Here is a 26,188-nt window from a genome sequence, read left to right on the forward strand (position 1 = left end):
AAAATTATCTTTCACCCACCTTTGTATCAGTCATGTCCTATTATAAACATAACTCTCATTAAGTCATTCTACACTCAAGTGCATCCATCATGATAGCCCAGGAAGTAGCTGGACTCATCTGTGAAGAGAACATCTGATCAATACCTGTGATCAGTCCAGATATTCATTACTGATGTCTGGATCTTATTGTTGGTGTTCTTGCTCTTAGTCTGGCTGTTTTAATATTTATGAGGTTTTCTAAAGACATTCAACTGGCTGAATAAATAGTTTAGAAAAACATTTCAAAACTGAGGGAACCAATAGTCATGGATCCACAAGCAATTTGGTACATAAATAGTTTAGAAAAACATTTCAAAACTGAGGGAACCAATAGTCATGGATCCACAAGTAATTTGGTACATAAATAGTTTAGAAAAACATTTCAAAACTGAGGGAACCAATAGTCATGGATCCACAAGCAATTTGGAAAACATACATAAATAGTTTAGAAAAACATTTCAAAACTGAGGGAACCAATAGTCATGGATCCACAAGCAATTTGGTACATAAATAGTTTAGAAAGACATTTCAAAACTGAGGGAACCAATAGTCTTGGATAAGCAATCTAGTTTAGTGAATAATTTTGAATAATTTTAGGTTTTAAAGATACGGTATGTTCTCTGTAGCAGATGGCAGAAACAGAAAAGAATCCATAAACAGACAAAATTTTGTTCACATATTTAAAAAAACAGCTGGATTACCACAGATTAGAATTTTGTTTAACTGTTCACATCTATTATTACACAGAATACTAAGTATATGTAATATATACATATTACATAGTATATATATGTAATATATACATATACTCTCAATATATCGTGTGCATATTTCAACTTCAGGAGGTTTTTCTTATTTACCCCCAAATGGTAGTACCTTAATATTATTTTATTTTTCTTTACTTTCGAGATCAGTCACCTTCCCACAACTGTCTAGAAGCAGTAAAGAGTGATACAGATGTGGGACGTTGGGAGTTTGAGCACCCACATCTCGCTCTCTTCATTTCTATTTCTTTTGATTATTCATGAATTTTATTAATGTAAGAATGGAGGTTAACACTGATAGATGATGTATCCCCACCATAATGTGGGTCCTACTTTCACAGTCACATCCAAAATCTATGGTACATTTTATATCCCACATTATAGCCTGTACTATGGAAATCCTTTTGATTGGTGCAGAGTTTTTAATTTTTGTTTGGGCTTATTTTTGTTTATTGCAAATTATTATTAGTCATAAGTTGGGATCTGATGTTTGTAATGCAGTCCTTCACATTAATTTTGTTTTACTTTACTTGATTGTCGACTATCAATATTCTGTACACACATGCTTTTTTGCATTATTGTAATTTCTTCCAATGAGTCTGAACTTGCACTATTCTCAGAGTGTGTTTGGTACTATCCTACCAAGATTTTCTCAAACCATTTACAAGTCACAATATATTAGTATTTATGTTGAGCCGTGGGGTGCTATTTGACTATCTGGTGGCATGTAAAGGGACAATCACTGCAGCACAATTCTCAAAAGTCTTCCTACCTACCCATGTCAGTGACCAACTTGCCAGATAAGATAGTATTTTCATCCAAGATGGAGATTTTGCTCATTCAGTTCAAGTCAGAAAACAACAACTTGAATGTTAGGGCATTAACCAATCTTCCATGGCCAAACTTATTGCCAGTAATGAACCTATTGAGAAGAGTTGTCTATTCTTGATATCTCCATGCTAAAGCACCCCAAACAAACAACCACCTTCTTGGAACACTCTCATCTGTGTTCTGTATGAGGACTAGGATTCAATCTCACAAGGCTAGATTTCAAATCTTGTAAATAATCATGATTTTGCTTTAGATACCACACAGAATAGGCAGATTCACTAAATATTGAAGTTAGTTTCTCTTTTCTTAATGGTAAGCTGTGTTATATATAAATATACACACACATAACGACATCATGGTGTTAGTAAAAATGAAAAAGTAACAATGGAAACATCCCACCCTCTTTTGTTCATTTATTTTTGAGGCCAAAAATGGTTATGCTTTCAGTTTTACTTCAACTAAATACCTAATAGTATTGCATAATTCTAATACAATCTAATTTCAAGTGACTGAATTTTAGAAATTGATCTTGTAAAAAATATATGCCACAGCTAACAAACTATTATTCATTACATATGATTTTTGTATACACACACACACATCCATACAACAAAATACTATTTCAATATTTTTATACAATACAAATACATAACCATGACAATGGTTATGAAATATGTAAACCTTTTGTGTTGGAGTATAAGGACCTGGTGTTGTCATCATTAAACGTTTCTCATGCTTCAAATTTGGCCATGTGGTATCAAAACTGAACTTCTCACTTCTACCCACAGGACTTAATACAAAATCTGTCTCTGGAGAGTTGTTTAGTGGGATAATGTCTGGAGAACCTAGATCAGAGTTTCTCCATTTAAAAGGCCTGCTCCTCAGCTGTTCTGGTGAAACAAGCTCCTGCAATAGTGTCCGGAATTTTTATGAAGCTCTTCACCAAATGATTGTTTAAAGGAGGCAAAACTGACCAGTTCATCAGAACTGGATGATACGTCAGGATATCTTATAGGAGATGCATGGTGTCTCACACTGCAGTTCTTCTCTAACATACTGTGCTGTTTTTCTTCTTGAATACAGGTTGTATTAAGTTTTTGTTCACTTTTGTTTTCAGTGCAATCTGTTCTACTCTTGGTATCAATGTTTAAAGATTCTGTACTTTTGCTTCCTAAAATTTCAGATTCTGGCACAGTTCCAAACCTTGCTTTCTGTATTATGTTGTCAGACTTATCTTCCATACCTAATCCACAAAGACCTTTACAACTGTATTCTTTCTGAGTAATACCTGTCTTGTTTCCACTACTTACACTTTTGATTTTTTCCAACGAGTCAGATAAAACAGTTGAATCCTTTTGTGCACTCAATTCCTCAGTACTGGATACCATATTTACTGAATGAATAACTGATACATCAATACCAGAATTATCATGAGAAGCTTCATGCACTAACTGTGTTAGTTCTTTCTGCGTATCTTTACTTTTATTATCAGACCTTGAAAGTCTCATTCTTGTCTTAGAAACAGATGAGGGTTCTACTGTTAGTTCAAATTTTTCAATATCAGACCAGTCAGTTCCAGAAGATTTTCTCCTGGTTATATTTTTAGACTTATTCTTTTTTTTATTTACTGAATATTTTCTTTGCTTTTTTTGTGAAAGCCAGATTACTTCTGGATCTTGTGGTTCATCTTCTGAGCTTGTAAAGCTGTACAGTCCTGATATTTTCAGAGGTGGATACGTTCTTCCTCTCTACCAATAACAAGAAACAATAGTTAGTCTGGATTTCTGAGGACAAAATAACTTTTAAATTTCACTACTTTTCAAGAATGAAATTGAAACCGAGTTAGAAAACAATGTATTTTTAACTGATTCTACACTAAGACACATAGTTACAGTTCATGTCTGGTAAGACAGAGACTACACCAACTGACCCTAACCACTGTTAATATTTTACTTTCAGTAATAAATACATATTCATAAAACACACAGTTTATAATAAAAATTATGTTTTAATACATCATTTTTATCATCAAAAAGTTGAATAGAAATTAGATTAACTATCAGATATATGTAAACCAAGCTACATAGCTAAGTGATAACTGTCTTGGTAATTAAATAGAAGCAATTAATATGGTAATAGCATTATTAACCAGTACCTGCTGGATTTGGGCAGTGCCACATAGGTGAAAATTCTGGTAACGAAAACAATTCCCTTACAGTATTTTACAGAAAGAAATTGACACCTGTTAATGTTTTAAAATAAAGTATTTCTACATCATCTATAAGAAACACCTAAAACTGTATAAAAACATTTATATTACATATGAGTTAATTTTTAAATTGTTAAAATAATATATCCAATATATATTTTAGTGAGTCACATGGTATATTGAATGCAGTACTGTTTAAAATTAGATGTGTGTGATGTTAAAATGCTGACTATAGGGACCCAAGTAATTATTATTATAAAGCTAGAATATAAAATAAGAACTCCACATCTTTTTTTGTTTTTTTGAGACATGGTTTATGTACTGAATCAAACACATTGGTCCCATTCACCATTTCTGAAAACAGTTCCTTATATGCACTTACTTCAATAGATAACATGTGAATAACCAATTAACAGCTTAGAATGTCCCTAGAATGGTTTTACCTGCTATTTTAATCTTTGAAAAGTCTACCTTGTTCTATCAAACCAAAATTTCAAGAAGTTAGGTTGTGTCTTTAGTCTGCTCAAAGTTTCATATTTTTAAACCGAAATACAGCTTAGATTCTGAGCTTAAAAAAATTAAATTATATGATATCAGGAGCTATTTAAGATTTTTTGGTTATTCAACTGTATATACAAAACCTAACATGAAATTTTGTTTAATATTTTCCAAGTGTGAAATTTTAAAAGGTTTAGCAACCTATGTTCATCAGCAACTGAGTTCAAAGGTTCGAGTTAGAAAATATAATTGTTTGCTCTATATTTTAAGAAAACTAAGTTTGTAACTTATTTCTAAATAGTTACCTATATACATATAAAATACAATAACTAAAATGTGACTGAATATTATAAAATACCAGTCTACTAAAATACAGTTAATACAGGAAAACTATAGGGCACTTTTATACTGTTGGCGACAGTAACACAAGTACACATCAATTCAAGTTATGTAATGTTAGCTAGGCATGACTGAAAGGTCATTATAATAAATATATAACATTAAGACTTACACTACTTCAAGAAACATTTGTACTTTCATGTTGTTACATGTAGTAACTTTAGCACAAAAAAAGCATAATTTATATTTATTTCCCAATTTTTGTATAATGGTTACAAGGTGGGTCAATTGACAGATCCCACATACTTATGGTGTAGAAAATAACATAAAATATAAAGTCTTACTCAAACCAAAACTTTGAAATGTATTTTTAGGTCTTAGAGATACAAATAATATTTGAGATTTTTGGGATGAAGAATAATTTTCTAATCATAACATGAAATTACTTCATGCTCGGACTAGTAAAGAAACAGACTCAGTATTTTAACAAACAAATCTTTAGTAAAAATATTTCATTAAAAATATGATTTTGTGCACAAAAAACTTGTAACATTTACTAATGGTATACCAAATTTTTTGTGAAGATACACATATTGTATCATAAGTTATAGTGTAAATAGTGTGTATGAGCTTGTGTATATTACACTGAGTCCATTACAAAAGGGTTAAGGTATACATAAAATTTATACAAAAGAGAGCAAACATACTTTTATCCACAAATTAAAAAAGAAGTTAATTCAACTTATATAACTGAAAATAAGCTATGTTATAAGAATGATAAATGCTAAACATGTTAATTTGGTTATGAAGTGGTAATTGGGTTTGTCCTTGGTAAACATGGCTGCCTCCACTTATCAGCCCATCCTGCTATCTGTGACTTTTCTTTAAGGCATATGATGAAGGCAAATATACTCTACTGGAAATACCATCTTCTCTTTGTCAAAAATCTTTTCAACCATCTTCCACTCCTATTTATATACTTGGTTCAAAATCATGTGACTCTGTGGGCCCTACTATTGTTTCTGTGTTCACTGCCTTGTTGTATGCCATTTCTCTTGCCCTGGATCATGTAGAAGCTATGCAGTACACTAATTCTACTAACCCTGTAATCACTTCACATTATTACTCACACTGTTCTTGTAAATATTCAAAAAACAACTGGCTCATTTTACTTTATCTTCTGTTTCAATCTGGATACCTGGCCATTTATGGGAATAAGCTTGCTGAGTCTGTCTGCTCTGATGCTGTTAGTCCTATATCTACTTCATATGTGGCTACAGTCCTCTACTGAAGGCTCTGCTTCATGCCAGTGCCAACTTAAGACTTAAGAGTGAAAATATCATAAGTTTTTCCAGATCAAACCATCTGTTGTTTTCTTTGGTCAAGAGGAAGTTATCCTAACTTGGCTATCACTGGTCAGTTCAACCCATCATTTTCTTTAATCTGGAAATGATCCACCAATGTGTGGTCTTTGTAACACTTTAGTCCCAAAGGCTCATATTTTACTCTTGTGCTCTTATTATAACTCTGAGTGATGGCACCATATTTGACATGTGTTTTTTTAAGAGTTTGGCCCTGACATTGGATGGTGTCATTGGCAACAACGATACCATCCAACTTGATTGTATTTTTAAAGTTTTAGAAACTATTGACCTTTTAAATTCTGTTTTAGTCTTCTGTCTGACCTTAGGACATTGTTTAGTTTTATGTTATAACAGTTTTACTTTTATGGTTTTACTGGTGTTTGACACATATAGCCAAGTTGTTTTGCATTAATAAATGCCAAACAGCCAAACCAAACCTGAAATACTTTATATAATTTTTTTTGCTTGTACATAGAGAATTTGTGTTTCTTTTTCAAGTAAAAGCTAATTAGAAAATTAATGAACGACTTAACATTTCACAAGGCTAAAAAATGAGTGGAAATCCTCCAAGTCTGATGATAGTGTATATTCACATTAGGTTGTATTTAACCATACCTATAAATTCCCATGTTATTAAACAAAATTAGATTTTTTTTTTATTCATAATGCTTCACCAGGTTTATCTGGCATCATCAGGTAGGATTCTAGAACTGAGGCTAACCAAATTTAACTAAAAAACAGTAATTACATGGAAATCTGTAACAATATTCACTTTCAAACATATGACTGAGCAATTGCAAATAATAAAGTAATTTATCAATGAGTGTTAAAAGTAGGTATAATAAACAAAACATTTAGGCCTGAGTCTTAGGTATTGAAATTCATTCTATATACAAAAGAGAAGGGAATGTACGATGTAGAAACAAGAAAAATGTGTGAATTTTAAAAACGTAATTCTTTTTCATATCTAATTAAGTCCATTCTTCTATTTCTTTCTGTCTTGGCACAAAAATTAGTGAAACTTTTAAAATCTCTTTTTAGTTTCCTCAAACATTAACCAAAAAGGGAATACTGGTAATTGAATCAGATTAGATCTGATGCTTTTGCTTAGTTTCAGAAAAAGAAAATTGAATCAAAAACAAAAGTGTAATAGGTATAAAAAACATTATAATGTACTCTTTGAAGATGATGCATTTCTTTATAAAACCATAGAGAAACATATACAGTCATATGAAAAAGTTAGGATACCCTATGAAAGCCTGTGTATTTGTATAACAATTTTTGGATATATAGATATTTAATCTCAATTTCAACAATACTGAGAGATTATAGGAATATAACTAAACAATTAAAACTGAAGAAAAGACTTTTCAAGATCTTCTGTAAATGTTATTCCACAAAAATGCATATTCTAACTGAGGAAAAAGTTAGGACACCCTACCCCCCTAATAGCTAGTGTTATCCCATTTGACTGAAATAACTGCAGTGAGACACTTCTTGTAGCCATCTACCAGTCTCTGACATCAGTCTGAAGAAAGTTTGCCCCACTCCTCAATGCAGAAGTCTTTCAGCTGTGAGATGTTTGAGAGGTTTCTTGCATGTACAGCCCATTTCAAGTCACCTCACAGCATCTCAATGGGATTAAGATCTGGGCTTTGACTCGGCCATTCCAGGACTCTCCATTTCTTAGTTTTCAGCCAGTCCTTGGTGGATTTACTGGTAAGATTTGGGTCATTGTCGTGTTGCAGGGTCCAGTTCCACTTCAGCTTTAATTTTCTTACAGATGGTCTCACATGATACTCAAGCACCCTCTGATACACAGTAGAATTCATGGTGGATTCTGTGATTGTGAGCTGTCCAGGTCCTGCTGCAGCAAAGTAGCCCCAAACCATGACACTTCCACCTCCATGCTCCACAGTTGGTATGAGGTTCTTTTCCTGGAATGCTGTATTTGGTTTATGCCAAACATGTCCTCTGTTCTGGTGTCCAAGTAATTCAATTTTGGACTCATCTGTCTAAAGAACATTATTCCAGAAGTCCTGGTCTTTGTCTACATTCTCTCTGGCAAACTTCAGTCTGGCCTTGATGGTTCTCTTAGAGAGCAAAGGTTTCCTCCTAGCACACCTCCCATGCAAGTTAAACTTGTGCAGTCTCTTTCTGATTGTAGAGGCATGCACTTTCACATCAACAGTAGCCAGAGCCTGCTGAAGCTCCCGTGATGACATGTTAGGGTATTTGGAGACCTCTTTTATCATCTTGCAGTCTGCTCTTGGAGTGAACTTGCTTGGATCACCAGACCTGTGCATGTTGGCAGTTGTTTTGAAAGCCCTGTACTTGTTGACTGTTTTCCGGACAGTGGAATGGCTGATTTCAAAATCTTTTGGGATCTTTTTAAATCCCTTACCAGATTCATAAGCTGCTACAATTTTCTTTCTGAAGGCCTCAGACAGCTCTTTTGCTCTCACCATGGTGCTCACTCTCACTTCAACAGTCAGGAGCACACCAAACTAAATGTCTGAGGTATAAATAGGGCAAGCCTCATTCAAAATGCTGAGTAACGATCTTCTAATCATGTGCACCTGGTGTGATACACCTGTGTGTGAGTTGAGCCATTTTAAGTGAGAATAAATGTGGGGGTGTCCTAACTTTTTCCTCAGTTAGAATATGCATTTTTGTAGAATTACATTTACAGAAGATCTTGAAAAGTCTTTTCTTCCATTTTAGTTGTTTAGTTACATTCCTATAATCTTTCAGTATTGTTAAAATTGAGATTAAGTATCTATATATCCAAAAATGTTACAAAAGTACACAGGCTTTCATAGGATGAACTGACTTTTTCACATGACTGTAGATTAGGAAGCTCCATCTCTTAGTTTAAAGTGTACTTTAAAATATGCCAAATATTTGAATCAAGTTCCCCAAACTAATAATATGTTTCTTAACAGTATCCAAGTATCATAAATACTAATTATAGAGCACCACATTTACATCAAAACTACACTGCAATACTGACTGCTTGTTTGTTTTTGAATTTCGTGCAAAGCTGCATGAAGGCTATCTGCGTTTTGACTGCTTGAGTTCATAACATGTTTATTTTGTTTTTAGTGAAATTTTTTTTTCCTGGTTATTAATGTATACTCCTAAGTTTATCATTATATATGACAGCTATTTGTATCTCAATAATTTTATTGTTGTTAAAGTACAAAATGGAACTGTAACTACATTAGTACATTTTGTGTCTCAATAATTTATAAGATAAATTATCTCACATCAATGGTTAAAATACAGAAAAACTGGATGTCAAACTATGCAGCTGTCTGAATGAATATATTTGAACAGTTCACAGGTAGAATTACTTGACAAAACAAACTTTCCAGTGTCAGTATTTATAAATGATGGTCATTTGATATCAATATTAGAGAATATATTTGAACAGTTAACAGGTAGAATTACTTGACAAAACAAACTTTCCAGTGTCAGTATTTATAACTAATGGTCATTTGATATTAGTATTAGATAATATATTTGAACAGTTAACAGGTAGAATTACTTGACAAAACAAACTTTCCAGTGTCAGTATTTATAACTAATGGTCATTTGATATCAGTATTAGAGAATATATTTGAACAGTTAACAGGTAGAATTACTTGATAAAACAAACTTTCCAGTGTCAGTATTTATAACTAATGGTCATTTGATATCAGTATTAGAGAATATATTTGAACAGTTAACAGGTAGAATTACTTGACAAAACAAACTTTCCAGTGTCAGTATTTATAAATGATGGTCATTTGATATCAGTATTAGAGAATATATTTGAACAGTTAACAGGTAGAATTACTTGACAAAACAAACTTTCCAGTGTCAGTATTTATAAGTAATGGTCATTTGATATCAGTATTAGAGAATTAACAGTTAACAGGTATATTTTCCAGAACAGTTAACAGGTAGAATTACTTGACAAAACAAACTTTCCAGTGTCAGTATTTATAAGTAATGGTCATTTGATATCAGTATTAGAGAATATATTTAAACAGTTAACAGGTAGAATTACTTGACAAAACAAACTTTCCAGTGTCAGTATTTATAAGTAATGGTCATTTGATATCAGTATTAGAGAATATATTTAAACAGTTAACAGGTAGAATTACTTGACAAAACAAACTTTCCAGTGTCAGTATTTATAAGTAATGGTCATTTGATATCAGTATTAGAGAATATATTTAAACAGTTAACAGGTAGAATTACTTGACAAAACAAACTTTCCAGTGTCAGTATTTATAAGTAATGGTCATTTGATATCAGTATTAGAGAATATATTTAAACAGTTAACAGGTAGAATTAGTTGACAAAACAAACTTTCCAGTGTCAGTATTTATAAGTAATGGTCATTTGATATCAGTATTAGAGAATATATTTAAACAGTTAACAGGTAGAATTACTTGACAAAACAAACTTTCCAGTGTCAGTATTTATAAGTAATGGTCATTTGATATCAGTATTAGAGAATATATTTGAACAGTTAACAGGTAGAATTACTTGACAAAACAAACTTTCCAGTGTCAGTATTTATAAGTAATGGTCATTTGATATCAGAATTAGAGAATATATTTAAACAGTTAACAGGTAGAATTACTTGACAAAACAAACTTTCCAGTGTCAGTATTTATAAGTGATGGTCATTTGATATCAGTATTAGAGAATATATTTAAACAGTTAACAGGTAGAATTACTTGACAAAACAAACTTTCCAGTGTCAGTATTTATAAGTAATGGTCATTTGATATCAGTATTAGAGAATATATTTAAACAGTTAACAGGTAGAATTACTTGACAAAACAAACTTTCCAGTGTCAGTATTTATAAGTAATGGTCATTTGATATCAGTATTAGAGAATATATTTAAACAGTTAACAGGTAGAATTACTTGACAAAACAAACTTTCCAGTGTCAGTATTTATAAGTAATGGTCATTTGATATCAGTATTAGAGAATATATTTAAACAGTTAACAGGTAGAATTACTTGACAAAACAAACTTTCCAGTGTCAGTATTTATAAGTAATGGTCATTTGATATCAGTATTAGAGAATATATTTAAACAGTTAACAGGTAGAATTACTTGACAAAACAAACTTTCCAGTGTCAGTATTTATAAGTAATGGTCATTTGATATCAGTATTAGAGAATATATTTAAACAGTTAACAGGTAGAATTACTTGACAAAACAAACTTTCCAGTGTCAGTATTTATAAGTAATGGTCATTTGATATCAGTATTAGAGAATATATTTAAACAGTTAACAGGTAGAATTACTTGACAAAACAAACTTTCCAGTGTCAGTATTTATAAGTAATGGTCATTTGATATCAGTATTAGAGAATATATTTAAACAGTTAACAGGTAGAATTACTTGACAAAACAAACTTTCCAGTGTCAGTATTTATAAGTAATGGTCATTTGATATTAGTATTAGAGAATATATTTAAACAGTTAACAGGTAGAATTACTTGACAAAACAAACTTTCCAGTGTCAGTATTTATAAGTAATGGTCATTTGATATCAGTATTAGAGAATATATTTAAACAGTTAACAGGTAGAATTACTTGACAAAACAAACTTTCCAGTGTCAGTATTTATAAGTGATGGTCATTTGATATCAGTATTAGAGAATATATTTAAACAGTTAACAGGTAGAATTACTTGACAAAACAAACTTTCCAGTGTCAGTATTTATAAATGATGGTCATTTGATATTAGTATTAGAGAATATATTTAAACAGTTAACAGGTAGAATTACTTGACAAAACAAACTTTCCAGTGTCAGTATTTATAAGTGATGGTCATTTGATATCAGTATTAGAGAATATATTTGAACAGTTAACAGGTAGAATTACTTGACAAAACAAACTTTCCAGTGTCAGTATTTATAAGTAATGGTCATTTGATATCAGTATTAGAGAATATATTTGAACAGTTAACAGGTAGAATTACTTGACAAAACAAACTTTCCAGTGTCAGTATTTATAAGTAATGGTCATTTGATATCAGTATTAGAGAATATATTTAAACAGTTAACAGGTAGAATTACTTGACAAAACAAACTTTCCAGTGTCAGTATTTATAAGTGATGGTCATTTGTATTAGTATTAGATGGTCATTTGATATTTGATATTAGTATTAGAGAATATATTTGAACAGTTAACAGGTAGAATTACTTGACAAAACAAACTTTCCAGTGTCAGTATTTATAAGTGGTCATGGTATTAGAGAATATATTTGAACATTTGATATTGACAAAACAAACTTTCCAGTGTCAGTATTAGATGGTCAATATATTTAGAACAGTTAACAGGTAGAATTACTTGACAAAACAAACTTTCCAGTGTCAGTATTTATAAGTGGTCATGGTCATTTGATATTTCCAGTGTCAGTATTAGAGGTCATTTGATATATTTAGAATATTTGAACAGTTAACAGGTAGAATTACTTGACAAAACAAACTTTCCAGTGTCAGTATTTATAAGTGATGGTCATTTGATATTAGTATTAGAGAATATATTTAAACAGTTAACAGGTAGAATTACTTGACAAAACAAACTTTCCAGTGTCAGTATTTATAAGTGATGGTCATTTGATATTAGTATTAGAGAATATATTTAAACAGTTAACAGGCAGAATTACTTGACAAAACAAACTTTCCAGTGTCAGTATTTATAAGTAATGGTCATTTGATATCAGTATTAGAGAATATATTTAAACAGTTAACAGGTAGAATTACTTGACAAAACAAACTTTCCAGTGTCAGTATTTATAAGTAATGGTTATTTGATATCAGTATTAGAGAATATATTTAAACAGTTAACATGTAGAAGTACTTGACAAAACAAACTTTCCAGTGTCAGTATTTTAGTAATGGTGATTTGATATTAGTATTAGAGAATATATTTAAACAGTTAACAGGTAGAATTACTTGACAAAACAAACTTTCCAGTGTCAGTATTTATAAGTAATGGTCATTTGATATCAGTATTAGAGAATATATTTAAACAGTTAACAGGTAGAAGTACTTGACAAAACAAACTTTCCAGTGTCAGTATTTTAGTAATGGTCATTTGATATTAGTATTAGAGAATATATTTAAACAGTTAACAGGTAGAATTAGTTGACAAAACAAACTTTCCAGTGTCAGTATTTATAAGTAATGGTCATTTGATATTAGTATTAGAGAATATATTTGAACAGTTAACAGGTAGAATTACTTGACAAAACAAACTTTCCAGTGTCAGTATTTATAAGTGATGGTCATTTGATATTAGTATTAGAGAATATATTTGAACAGTTAACAGGTAGAATTACTTGACAAAACAAACTTTCAAGTGTCAGTATTTATAAGTAATGGTCATTTGATATCAGTATTAGCAGATATATTTTGCCCTCATTTCAAAAACCATTCCTGAAAAGGACTATCTATTTTAAATTAAAATTTACTCATTGTTTAACAGCATTTCTTGCATATGTATAATGTCAATTTAAATTCACCATATACATGTGTATGCAGCTCACAGTGCTAAAAGCATAAAAATATATATGAGGTCCGTTAAAAAAATACGCGGACTGTTTGAATTGCGAGGCTCTAGTTGGTTCCAGGGGAATCTGCTTGATGTCGCTAGGTTCGCACAGATCAGCTGATTACGATGCCATTTCCCGATTGCATATATCTTCATTTGTGTATTAGCTATGCGGTTTTAAGTGAAGTGCGATTTTTTCGTTTGGCGGATTTCAGAATGAATGACCTGAAGGAGCAATAACTTGCTGTGAAATTGTGTGTTAAATTTGGAAAATCTGCGACTGAAACTTTTGCTATGCTTAACATGGCTTACGGTGATGTTGCTATGAAGCATACGGCATGTTTCAAGTTGCATGAACGTTTTAAGGATGGTCGACAGTCCATTGAAGATGATGAGCGTCCTGGGCGTCCTTCCATGTCAACTGATGACCCACACGTCGACAAAATCAACACCCTGGTGCGGGCAAATCGACATCTGACTGTCAGGGAGCTTGCTGAAGAGTGTGGGATATCAGTTGGATCTTGTTACGAGATTTTGACCGAAAAATTGAAGATGCACCATGTTGTTGCGAAATTTGTGCCTCAGAACTCGTGAGTTTTTGGCCAAACACTCGATCACTGTTCTTCCCCACCCCCCCTACTCACCTGACCTCTTGCTCCTTGTGATTTTTTCTTGTTCCCCAAACTCAAAAGACCCTTGAAAGGAAGAAGATTTGAGATGTTTCCCGAGATTAAGGCAAATGCGACAAAGGAGCTAGAGGACATTACAAAAGAAGCGTACCAAGACTGTTTCAACAAGTGGAAATACCATTGGGATAAGTGTGTGCGTTGGGGAGGAGAGTACTTTGAAGGGGTCCCAGACCTGTAACTTCTAAATAAAGTACATTTTGTTTTATGACGTCAGTCTGCGTATTTTTTTGAACAGCCCTCGTATTGTATATGCTTACAGTTAGTAGTAATGTTTTACTTATCTAAAATAATAAATAATTACCAATTATAATATCACATTTGCATGCTTGAATTCCCTCTATTTCCCAATTAAATTTTTCTTTCAAAGTGTTGGCAAAAAACTGCATATATTTAAACATAGAAATTTTAACTAATTTTATTTTTACAATAAGTTGTTTATAAAGGATACAAAGCTTACCATACTGAAGCGTGATTTTCCTTTGATTTCTTCACTTTGAGCATTTTCAGAACAGATGCTTGTATATGCCTCCATTGTCTTTTTTGATTTCAAGTTTCTGAAATGGGAGTTTGAAAGTTTTAACATTTCAGAATCTCATCACAATTAATAGGTACTTTTTCAGTATTACGACCTAATTTAAAATCTACCTCTGGAAATTTATTACTTATAGAGTTACATTGAAATGTTTGTCAGTTTCAGAACCTACTCACCTGCATGTTGACCAAAACACCTTTATTTTAGAAATTGTATAGACCATAATTTCTCATCCTTTTCAATACTAGTGACCCACTTACAACCTTTTCAAATTGTCACAGACAACTAAAATGCAAACAGAATGAAAATCCATTGATTCACATATTTATTTGTTTTTGTAAAATCCCAGACTGAGTAAGTGGTTGTCAGACATGTTGTTGAGAAACACTCATAAAACCTTACTTGTTCTACTTTTATTTATCAATAGTCTTGTAACTAATTCATCTTTATCATAACCCTATTATTTACTAATTATGTCACAATATCAAAACATATTTTGCAGTTTTCATAAGCTATCAACCAAATGTAGATAACTATTTTTCTAATAGTCTAAAATGACAATGGTTTAATGATAATGCACTAGATGATACTACTAGTTTTCCACCCTGTAATAAAAGATTAAATAAATTTTAAAAAATCCAAATTAGAATTCTGAAGCATGTTCAAAAATGCTGTTGTGTTGAAATTTCACGTTTGTGTATATTATGAAATTCCATCCACAAAACTGTCTTTAGTACAATTGTTATTTTAGCTTGTGAGTAATTGTCATTGTATTAAATACTTTAGAGACGATACGTCAAGTGAACAGTGGAAAACAAGAACTGCTCAAGCCTTGCTACTTTAACCTGGTAAGTATTGAAAGTAGAAAAGATATCACATCATGTTTTTTATCTTGTAAACTAACCTTATTCACTACACTTTTTGAGAAAAAATTTACTGGACACATAAAATTATATTTAAGATCTGCAAGTTAAACAGCATTAGTACTTTTAAGCCTTCCTATAATTTCACTTGAACAGCTCAGAGTAGCTCACAGGTAATGTCATTCCATAGCATATTATAACCTCTATGTTACCCAAGTGACTTACAACTTATAATAGTACGAATAGTAATTAAACACAGTTTAAAGGCAAGCAAACAATAAACTTTAATTACAAATAGATAGATATTGTTAAAAGCTACTTATTTTAAACAAATGTAGTCTTATATTACAATTTTAAGAAAAAAAAAGTTATTTAGATTTATTTCAATTTGTTTTTGGTGGTTACAATATTGATTAAATTGACCAATCCGGTTTTGATTTAGAGTAGAGAAAATAACAGGCAAAGTATAAAGTTTTAATGGAAAGAAACTAAAAGCATTTCAAATGTATCAGATATTTAGAAGGTTTTATGGATTACACAAATAATGAAATTCGAGATTTTTGAAATGAGGAAAAGTATTTTTTGATTTTAATGTGAAAAATTACTTTGCATTTGGACTATTTAAAACAAGTACTCAATATATTTGTTGGCAAACCTTTATCTTAGTTTATTAAAAATATGATTTTTTTGTATGTGAAAGACTGACAAATTTTGTGAAGGTATACACACTATATTAAAAGTTAGAAGTATTAACTCTATAAAAACTTTAAATGAGTAGAAAGACGTCATGTGGCCAGTAAAATCAACCAAACTTCTCAAAAAAACATGAGCAAAATTTTCGTAAATATGCTCTCAACAATGCTGAAATAAGATGACTGTGACTTGTTTTTTTTAAGTAACAAATCTACATCAGGACATCTGCTATATCCATCATGGGATATTGAACCCCTGATTTTAACATTGTAAATCTTTAGACTTATCACTAAATAACGAAGCAAAAATTGTATTCTTCAGTAAAGAGGGAATAAGCTGTGTCAGGAGAGTGTGTCAAACTCCTATGGGTGGAAGACTATTACATGCTACATTACAGCTTTATCACATGTAAACACATGGGATAGGTGAAAGTGTCAGGCTAGTGATGTGTGAAAAATTGCACATATAGAAGGCAGCAACAAATGAGAAAAGCTATTATGTAAGGGGATATAAGGTCTAACAGTGTAAATCAAAATGGCTTCATAGAACAACATCCAAAGAAAAACAGGACTACAATAATTACTTCATCTGTACAACAAATATCTTACTTGGAAGATCTGCCACTTCTCTTCTCCACCTTCTTTATAGGTGGAACCTTATTTTTATTCTTGTATTTCTAGACAAAAAAAATAGAAATTCAAAAGTTTTATTTAAGACATCATTCTGAAAATCAACACCAGAAGTAAGAAAATATATGAAAGTAATTAACATTAATATGTTTATGTAAATTAGTTTAAAAGCTTTGAATTTTGATTATTATCACTTACTACTATGAACAACCTTTAGTATTCTACATTTATAAGAAAAGAATTTTAGGTTAAATCAACTGTGAAGTTAGAGAATACAACATTCAATTTAAGTTGGACTTGTAGCACAAAAAACAATCACAATTTTATTATTTTAAGATTTACCACTTTCCTTACAAAACAAATCTTACCAACATCTCATGTTTTCTTACAGAGTGACTACAGAACTTAATGTCTTGCATCAATTATACAATTTTCTTTTATGTAAACTGCAATAAAAACATTTACTTAGTTTTAATTTTATGATCTTATTAACCTTTAACAGAGGTTCTCTCCATAATTAATACCTGAAACAAGCAGAACAATGATACAGAAAATTGATTTTGAAATTGAATATAAGTGAGAAATTTTTACATAGCAAAAACGTAATAAGAATTTGAGCTGGAAGTTGTAGAGGGAGCTTAAAGTGAAAAAACTACTAGGTACTTTAAAATACAAACTATTAGATAGTTTTGAATATTATGTTATATTTATGTGCATCTACTTACATGGGTTTTAAAGTAAGACAACATATAAAATAGACATGATATAGAGAAAAAACTGAAGCAAAATTTCTGTTTTTATTAGGTTGTCCAGAAATAAATGTCAGAATTCTCACAATGACATTTAGAAGCTGAATATTGAGTAACTTTAATTAGTTGGTTAGTTTAATCCAATGTTTGTCACTTACAAGGTGTTTTAATTGTCTGCTGTTTCAACTGTACTCAGAGAAAGTTTTGCAACCCCCAAGGCAGCATAGACAAGAAGGACCTTCACCTGATTTCCTTCAAACTTGGATGAAAAGCTAACAAAACTACAAGGAACATCAACCAGCCATTTGGCCATGGATCTGTTACTAAACATACAGTTCAGTGTTGGTTAAAAAGGTTTGGACATGGAGATGAAAGTCTTGAAGACCACAAAGGTTGTGGAAGGAAGCCATCCTTAAATGAAAACACAATAAGGGAAGCAGTTGAGATAGACCCTCGTACAACAGTATGTTATCTTACAGAAAAGCTAGACACAAGCAAATCAAGCATAGCCAACCATATGACTGTGACTAAAAAGGTGAAGAAATTGGCTTTGCATGAGCTGACTGACAATAAACAAAACTGGCATTATGAGAACTGTCAAGGATGACACTCCAAACGAATTGGGAATCGAGGATCTGCCTCATCCACCTTATTCCAAAAACCTTTCCCTTACAACTTTATGAACAATAAATGCTTTCAAAACCAAGCATTTACAGAAGAAGCTTTCAGAGAGTTCACTGACCACAAAAAGTCTGATTTCTACAGCAGGGGCACAAACAGCATCATTACAAGTTTGTAAAAGGGTATTGAAACAAATGGTGCTTACTTTGATTAAAGCATGTTTTACAACACTGGTTTATACTTTTCCAAACTTCACAGTTCAAAAACGACATTTATTTCTGGACAACCTAATATTTTATCATTTTAGGTCTAACATTTTCATCACATGATTTTTTTAGAAACTGAGTACCAGAAATTTTGCACCCAAAAACTGTTAACCATTCCCAAAGTTAGCTTATATTATACCCTAACTTATGAAAATAAAAAGTAGCTTATTTGTTCTAACAGTGACAGTCAAGTTACAATTATAATGACACAAGAATAAATAGAGTGCAACATACACATTTGAGTAGAGATATTGTCCTATGTTATTGCATACATATTTTAAGAATGCTGACATTTTACAGACAAAATAAGTAACAGCTGGTCTCAAATTAAGTTGTAGTAGAAGAGGTTCCAAAACAAAATACTAAATTAATAATGAAATTTATTTTTAAATGTTATAAGTCAACATTTAAAATTAATAGCTCTTGAAACATTTAAACCATTGTACTATATGGTGATCATCAGACAAACTGTTTAAACAGAACTACAGTTAGTGTATGCTGACATGTTTTCACCTGATGTCAAAATATATCCTTGTGGGTCTATTACAAAAATATTAGGTAAACTTTTCATATGAGTAGCATAAGTCATTAATTGAGTTGTTTAATTCACAAAAGAAATATACATTTCCTCTTGACTACTAAAAGACAGATTTCACATTTTCAGATACAAGACTGTCCATTACAAACAGTTTTTCAAATATTTTTGTTAGTAAAAAATACCCTACACTTCCAGCCTTTTTGGTTAATTTTGTTTTACATAGTACACTAATCATGACAGTTCACTAACAATTTTCAAGTTTTAAACACAATGTACCAATAACAATAGATAATATTTGAAGCTTTATATCTCGAAGCTATTTCATTAAGAAAACTTTGCAGTCATTTCATCTATCAAGTTGCAACTTAAATCTGCATATTGTAATATGTTTCAACACTTCTTAACTAAATTATCTTTCACTCACTAGTCCAAAACAAGTGATAAAACTTAAATATTTAAGCAAATTTAATTTGTTTTTGAAAGTCACTAAAATGACTGAGCAATGTGCAAACTTAATGAATATTTTTATTCCTATGTACAGGTTTAATACGGTGAGTAAAAGACAACTTGTACCACCACCATACATATCACTTTTCAAAATAACAGTGAAAATAATCCTATAAACATTGGTATATAAGTTATATTTGTATCTACTAACTATCTGAAAATTAAATTTCATTTTGTGATTACCATTAATATCATCAATTTTATGTAAAAACTTACGTTAATAATTTTCTAAAATCATAATACATTTCGATTTGTTTGTTTAGAGTTAAGTACAAAGCTACGTAAAAAGCTGTCTGTGCTCTGCTCACTACAAGTATTGAAACCCAATTTATAGCACTGCAAGTCCATAAACACAGCACTGTGCAATGAAGGGGGGGTCACAAACATGTAGAATGACAACAACATGCATTGTCAAAAATTTAAAAATTTCATATTCAATACACTTTTCTTTATAATAAAAAAAGAATCCAGTTTGGTAATTCAAAATAAGCATACAACAGTCAGTTTTAACACACTTACTCAAGCACAAATAATATTAATTTGAACTCATCAAACAAACATTCATTCTCAATATGGCTGGTATGGGCATTAGCACTTTCATTATCTATTCTTCAATATCTATTCTTGTCCTTCAATATATCTAACACCCAAATCTCTATTCTTCGTTGTATTACCCACCACTTCCCACCCACATCTCTATTCTTCTTTGTCTTACTATTTCATATATCTATTCTTCATATTTTTACAAAAACCTGACATCCACATCTTTTTACAGAGTAAAATCCATAACTGAATCCTTACTACTACCAATACAAAAAACAAAATCATCCTCAGATTTCCCTGAAGATGACAGCACACGAGCAACCAAAATTTAGGATAAAAACACTAAAGAATTAGGTCAAGTGATTTTACAGAGTAGTGCAAAAGTTGCACCCCCATAAGGATTTTGAAAAACAATAATAAAAAAGTAATAACTAATTTGTTCATTAATGTAATGTTCACAATGCTGGCCATTAGCTCCAAATCAGCATGTTCTTGTAAGATAATGGCCAGCAACTTGAATATTTACTTTAACAAATAAAAATGTAAGTATTTTTGTTTTATTTTTATTCACAACCCTTATGGGGTCTGACTTTTACACCACTCTGTACAGGCTACTAAAAGTGTAATTCTAAATTTCTGTTTGAAGAGGTATAAACATTTTCCTAAAATACATGTTACAACTGGCTCTCACTTCTCTGCTGTATACTGTAACTAATGAAATTGGCATTAACCAACAAACTCTGGACCACACACAACAGACAGCCATATAAACTTTGAAACTACAACTACATCTTTGTGGAATTTTCTTTTTTTAATTTCAACATGTCATTCACTTAAACGTAAGTGCTTCCTGCATGTTCACTACCAGGCTGATTTAGTCCGACTGTACACCATACAAGTTTGCTATACATGACCATGCACAAACCTAACTCCACAAACTCAAAAAGTAACAATAAGAAACACTAGAAATTTCTGATGTATGCCAGAATTTCTTTTTGTAGGGTTTATCATCAATCAACCCAGTCTTCAGAGCATAAGTACACACACACACCAAAACAAAGATTTGTTAGTTAATTTAAAACACACAGGGTTTCTCATGTGAAAATCTTGATATAATACTTATATGTATGTTGAATAAAATATGTTCAATAAAAATTTGAATTCTACAAGTTTGTAGTATTTCATGGGAAGCATGACTGGATTAACACTACTATTATTGGGCATAGCATTACTGTCTCTACTTTTATAAGCTTTATTCTAGAGTAGAAATTTCTGACTAGCCAGATGACAATCAGTTGTAGTGTAACCTATCAACATGTTGATGTAGTTTGTATACACAAGATAAAAGGATGTCAATCCTGTAGTACTAGACTTTCACAACTTTTTTCTGCACCATTACCATAATTATTTCCAATCCTGCATATAAATATACGTGTGTGTTTATTATTAAAATATTATAATTCATAGATAAAACTTAAAAGTAATTACAAATATATTTCTTGTGTATATATACACACACTCACATACATACCACTTGACATACTAGTTCAAAGCACAAGAAAGATAAAGGAACCTACAGAAAGTGACAGAGGGTGGTAATCAGATACAAATGCAAATTCTCATATGTCATTCTTCAGGAGGAGATATGTCAGGTTTGGAAAAGACACAGGTCCTCTAAAAGTGACATACAGTGGTCAGATCTAAACCCTCCCATGTCACTCTCAGGAAAGAGCCTAAGGGTCTAAGGATACATGACAGGCATCCAGACCACTGATTCAACAATTCATCTATAAGTAGGTATACAGATATTTTAACAGAAAAACAAAAATACATATGCCTTTCCAGATATCACTCTTTTTTATATTAATAACAATTAATTAATGCTAATATTTCAATTAATACTTTCATAATGTACTCAAAAATTTATGAAGAAAATTTATTCAGTTTTATATAAAAATTAATCAGAAGTCTCTTGCAACATATCTTTAGAAACAATTTCTGACCCAAAGAATAATTATTTTTAGAATTTCCTTTTGTCAGGATTAACATCCTGAACTATTTTACACAATAATGTAAGACTGCAATTTAGAAGTATTAGATTTTTAAACTACCTCAGAAAATTTAACAATTAATTCGAATAGAGTTCCAATTGAAACAGCTACAAAGTAGAAAATTCTAATGCTAACTTTTAACTTTTTTTAAATGTATCATACAAAAATAATTTCATGAATTTTAAACATAACCATATCCATTTCTGAAACATTTGCAATCATACAATACATGTTAAAATTCCAAGTTTCACACCTTTTGTTTCAACGTGATGAAATGAGAACCCTTTTCAGCTGTGCTTGTAAGGCTTCCAAAGGACTGCGACACTTAAAGAACCTACAGTTCACAAGATACTTACGGAGAGGAAGAGGGGGGAATTTAGGATCCAAAGAAGCCTTCTTAACATAAGAGGAGAGAAACTTAGGATACACAGAAGATGTAAAAAAGGAGGAAAAGCTATGGCATAAAAAACTTACAAACAGAGGTTGAAGGAAAAATAGATTTAGAACATGAAAAAACGGTGTGTATCAGTACTTTATTATAACAGCGGCTGGAATGATATAATTAAAAAGTTAAATTATTTTGACTTATATTGCAAATATAAATGAAATGCTATGATAATTGAAAATAATTACATCAGTAACATTGTATGTTACTTTAGAATGATATCTGAATATAACACACAAATCACAAACATCATACTGAATATACTGACTTTGTTTTCTCTGCTCGCTTTTCTACCCATTAATATTATTGGTTACTTTTATTTTGTTTCAAAAGAATAAATATATATTTACAAAATAAGCTATATTTTCAACAAAATGGATTAAAAAAGTAAACATGAGGCAACAATCATTATCTTAAACAAAAAGATATTCACTGAATCAATGTTGAGCTGGACAAATATTGTCAAATTGTTTTGTGACAAATTAATTCAACTTGAATCTCTGTGTGTGTATTTTCTTATAGCAAATACACACTGAACTATCTGCTATGTTCACGATCACGTCTGGTTTCAAAATTATGTGAAAGTAACATCTATTACATAAAAACGTAGTTTAATTATGTTACATTCAAGCATGTCTTTGTTTAGATATGTTTGATTATTTTTGAATTTTATGCAAAGCTACACAAAGCTATCTGTGCTAGCTGTCCCTAATTTAGCACTGCAAGACTTGAAGGAAGACAGCTAGTCATCATCACCCACTGCCAACTCTTAGGTTACTCTTTTAGAAATGAATAGTAAGATTGACTGTCATATAATAATGCCCCCATGACTGAAAGGGCAAGCATGTTTGGTGTGACAGGGAGTTGATCCCACAACCCTCAGATTGTGAATCAAGCACCTGGCCATGCAGGGCCTATTTAGATATGATCCTAAATAACAATAAAACAACTGTGTTAAATTATTACATAGCATTAGTAGAGCAAATTTGTTTTAGGTATATTAAGTCTTTTGAAGTGATAAAAGGTTTAATACATGTAAAAGATTTAATAAATTATACATTCTGTACTATGAACTTTTTAAAATGACAAAACTTGTGAAACATATGGTCACATCATATTAAAATCTGTTTAAAACATGAAGCTTTTAAAACACCTAAGGTGCAATCATTATTTAAAACATTTTATGTTCAAACAGAATAATATCCTTAATCACTATTACAATAATTTTAATATCAATACCAAGCAAATAAAATATGTATGTACTTTCAATAATCACTGATGGTGTATTTATTTATACAATCTACTGACAAGATAGTTACAAGCCTGCCTGTACACATAATGTAAATAATCTTGAAATACAAGAAGTTTCTTCATGATTTTATATTATGTTTGCATGTTATCTTAGAAATGCCTATAGTAAACACATTTAAAATAAGTAAAAGTTGTAATTTATGTTAAACATAAAATCAAAACACTTTCAGAAAATGTTTAATCTGAACACACACAACTGAAACTAGTAAACTTTTGGCAATTAAAGAAGTTGATATCACATACTAGAAATTGACTTTATTAAAAGATCTTACATTCATGATAAATCAAAACACAAATGTGATAATAGGAAGCATCTATTAAACATTTCAAAATCAGCATAATTAAATCACCAATAATCTAAAGATACAAAGCAAACAATATTTGTAATTACAAGAGAAATAAGCAAAATAAATTTACAGTTATAACACAAGAAAATGGAAAATAAGTTAAGAATAAGAAAATTATTTTCTCCAATAAGTGCATAGGGTAGCCATTTTGAAAGATAATGCTTTGTATGAAAGTAATATCTTTACAAAAGGCTAGACTGGATGAGATAAGATTAGCTTCTATTTAATAAACAGAGAATAAAACTGCATTTTAAAGAAAAGGGTGTCAAACTGAGTAAGAAGGTCTTTAATTGTTTTTACAACAGACAGAAATTGAAAAGCCATTAACATTATGGTTGAAAGAAACATACAAGAGTTATTTGTCTCAATTTCATGAGTTAACTGTATAGATGATATGAATGAAGACAGTCAATGGTTTGGGTATGTTTCATCAACATTACTTCTATAGATAACAGGCTTAAAGAACAGCTACATTTCTTGGAAAAAATAACTATCTCATCCTGACTAATTTGTTTGTACACAAGATACCCACTGTACCCAAACTTGCCTTGTATACCTGCTTACCATATCTCAGGAGACAGAACTCCATTATCACAGAGCAGTTGAAAAAAAATATGTAACTCTTACTATCTCCTAATTGATCTAAAAGTTATTATGATACCCAATTTCAAACTAAAACAATTTTTCCACTATAAAAATCATTTGCTGACTCTCCACTATTCATGTCTTCTCTACTTATACATGTGTGGAGACTTTAAGGTCCTCTATATTGGTGCAACATAGGCCGATTTGAGAAATAAACATGTTGTATCTCTGGTATGGGTACTAACACTTTTACTGATAATGAGGGAACAACATTTCAACCTACCTAGGTCATCTTCAGGTTAAGAAAGAGTGTTTGAATGTGACCATTGACGGACGAGAGTATAAGCGGGTACTGGATTGTAGAGGCATTGCAGGTGGAGGTTAGGTTATTAATTGGTAAAGTTATAATGGTGTTTCTTTATATTGGTTTAATTTTGGTTTTACTTGCTGTATAAGTAGGGCTTCTTTGATTTTGCATTTGTTTATATTTGTTTCCCTACTTAGTATCTGTGTGTTTATTTTATTACTGAGTTCAAAACATCTGAAGATGTTTTTTTATGTTCTTCAAATCTAGTTTCCATTATTTTGCTTGTTTCTCAAATATAGAAGTCCTGGCAGTTGTTACATTGTATTTTATAAATTATGTTGGTATTGTGTTTGTCAGTGTAGCTTTTACATAGTATGGACTTTAGTTTTGTACCTGGTTTATGAATAAATATGGTGTTTACTGGAATGTTGTTATAAGTTTTGAAATTTATTGTTGTTTGTTTGTTGTTAATCTCAGTGTGTGTATAATTTTTTCCACAGTTTTTTGAAGAAATTTGTTAATGTTGATGAAATGTTGTTTTATTTTGTTAATTTTAACAGGTGAACATAGTTTTGTGGTTGTATATATTTTGTTTCTTAATATGTTGAGTTTTGTTTTGTTTCATGTGCTGAGTCCCAGGGAATGTATAATCCAGTATGGGTGATTTTTCTGTGGACTTCTGTTTTGAATTGTGTATCAGTGCTAGTGATCTTAAGGTTAAAAAATGATATTTGGTTAGTTTTTTCCTGTTCACAGGTGAACTTAATGTTGTAGTGTATCAAGTTAACGTGGTTGAAAAAACTCAGTATGTGTTCTGTAGATGTGAATCCAGCAATTGTATCATCAACATACCTGTACCAGTATAGTGGTGAGTGTAAGGTTGAATTGATCACTTGT

At 31.0% G+C, this 26,188-nt stretch overlaps 1 protein-coding gene across 2 annotated transcripts; it reads right to left on the minus strand.

Moving 5' to 3' along the window:
• Positions 1–642: 642 nt before the first annotated feature.
• LOC143242850 (uncharacterized) lies at positions 643–23,081 on the minus strand. 2 transcript variants are annotated; one of them, XM_076486451.1, is made up of 4 exons: positions 22,550–23,081; positions 17,001–17,068; positions 14,762–14,858; positions 643–3,382 (listed from the first exon to the last, which is right to left on the minus strand). In XM_076486451.1, exons 3-4 carry the CDS (start codon positions 14,834–14,836, stop codon positions 2,516–2,518), a joined length of 942 nt encoding a protein of 313 aa, XP_076342566.1. In that variant the 5' UTR covers positions 14,837–14,858; positions 17,001–17,068; positions 22,550–23,081; the 3' UTR covers positions 643–2,515. The 2 variants fall into 2 exon arrangements, with proteins under 2 accessions (XP_076342566.1, XP_076342565.1); XM_076486450.1 differs by lacking the exon at positions 22,550–23,081 and adding an exon at positions 17,390–17,469.
• Between the last annotated feature and the right edge of the window lie 3,107 nt (positions 23,082–26,188).

Source organism: Tachypleus tridentatus, unplaced genomic scaffold (assembly GCF_004210375.1).
Source record: "Tachypleus tridentatus isolate NWPU-2018 unplaced genomic scaffold, ASM421037v1 Hic_cluster_2, whole genome shotgun sequence".
Classification (NCBI taxonomy): Eukaryota; Metazoa; Arthropoda; class Merostomata; order Xiphosura; family Limulidae; genus Tachypleus; species Tachypleus tridentatus.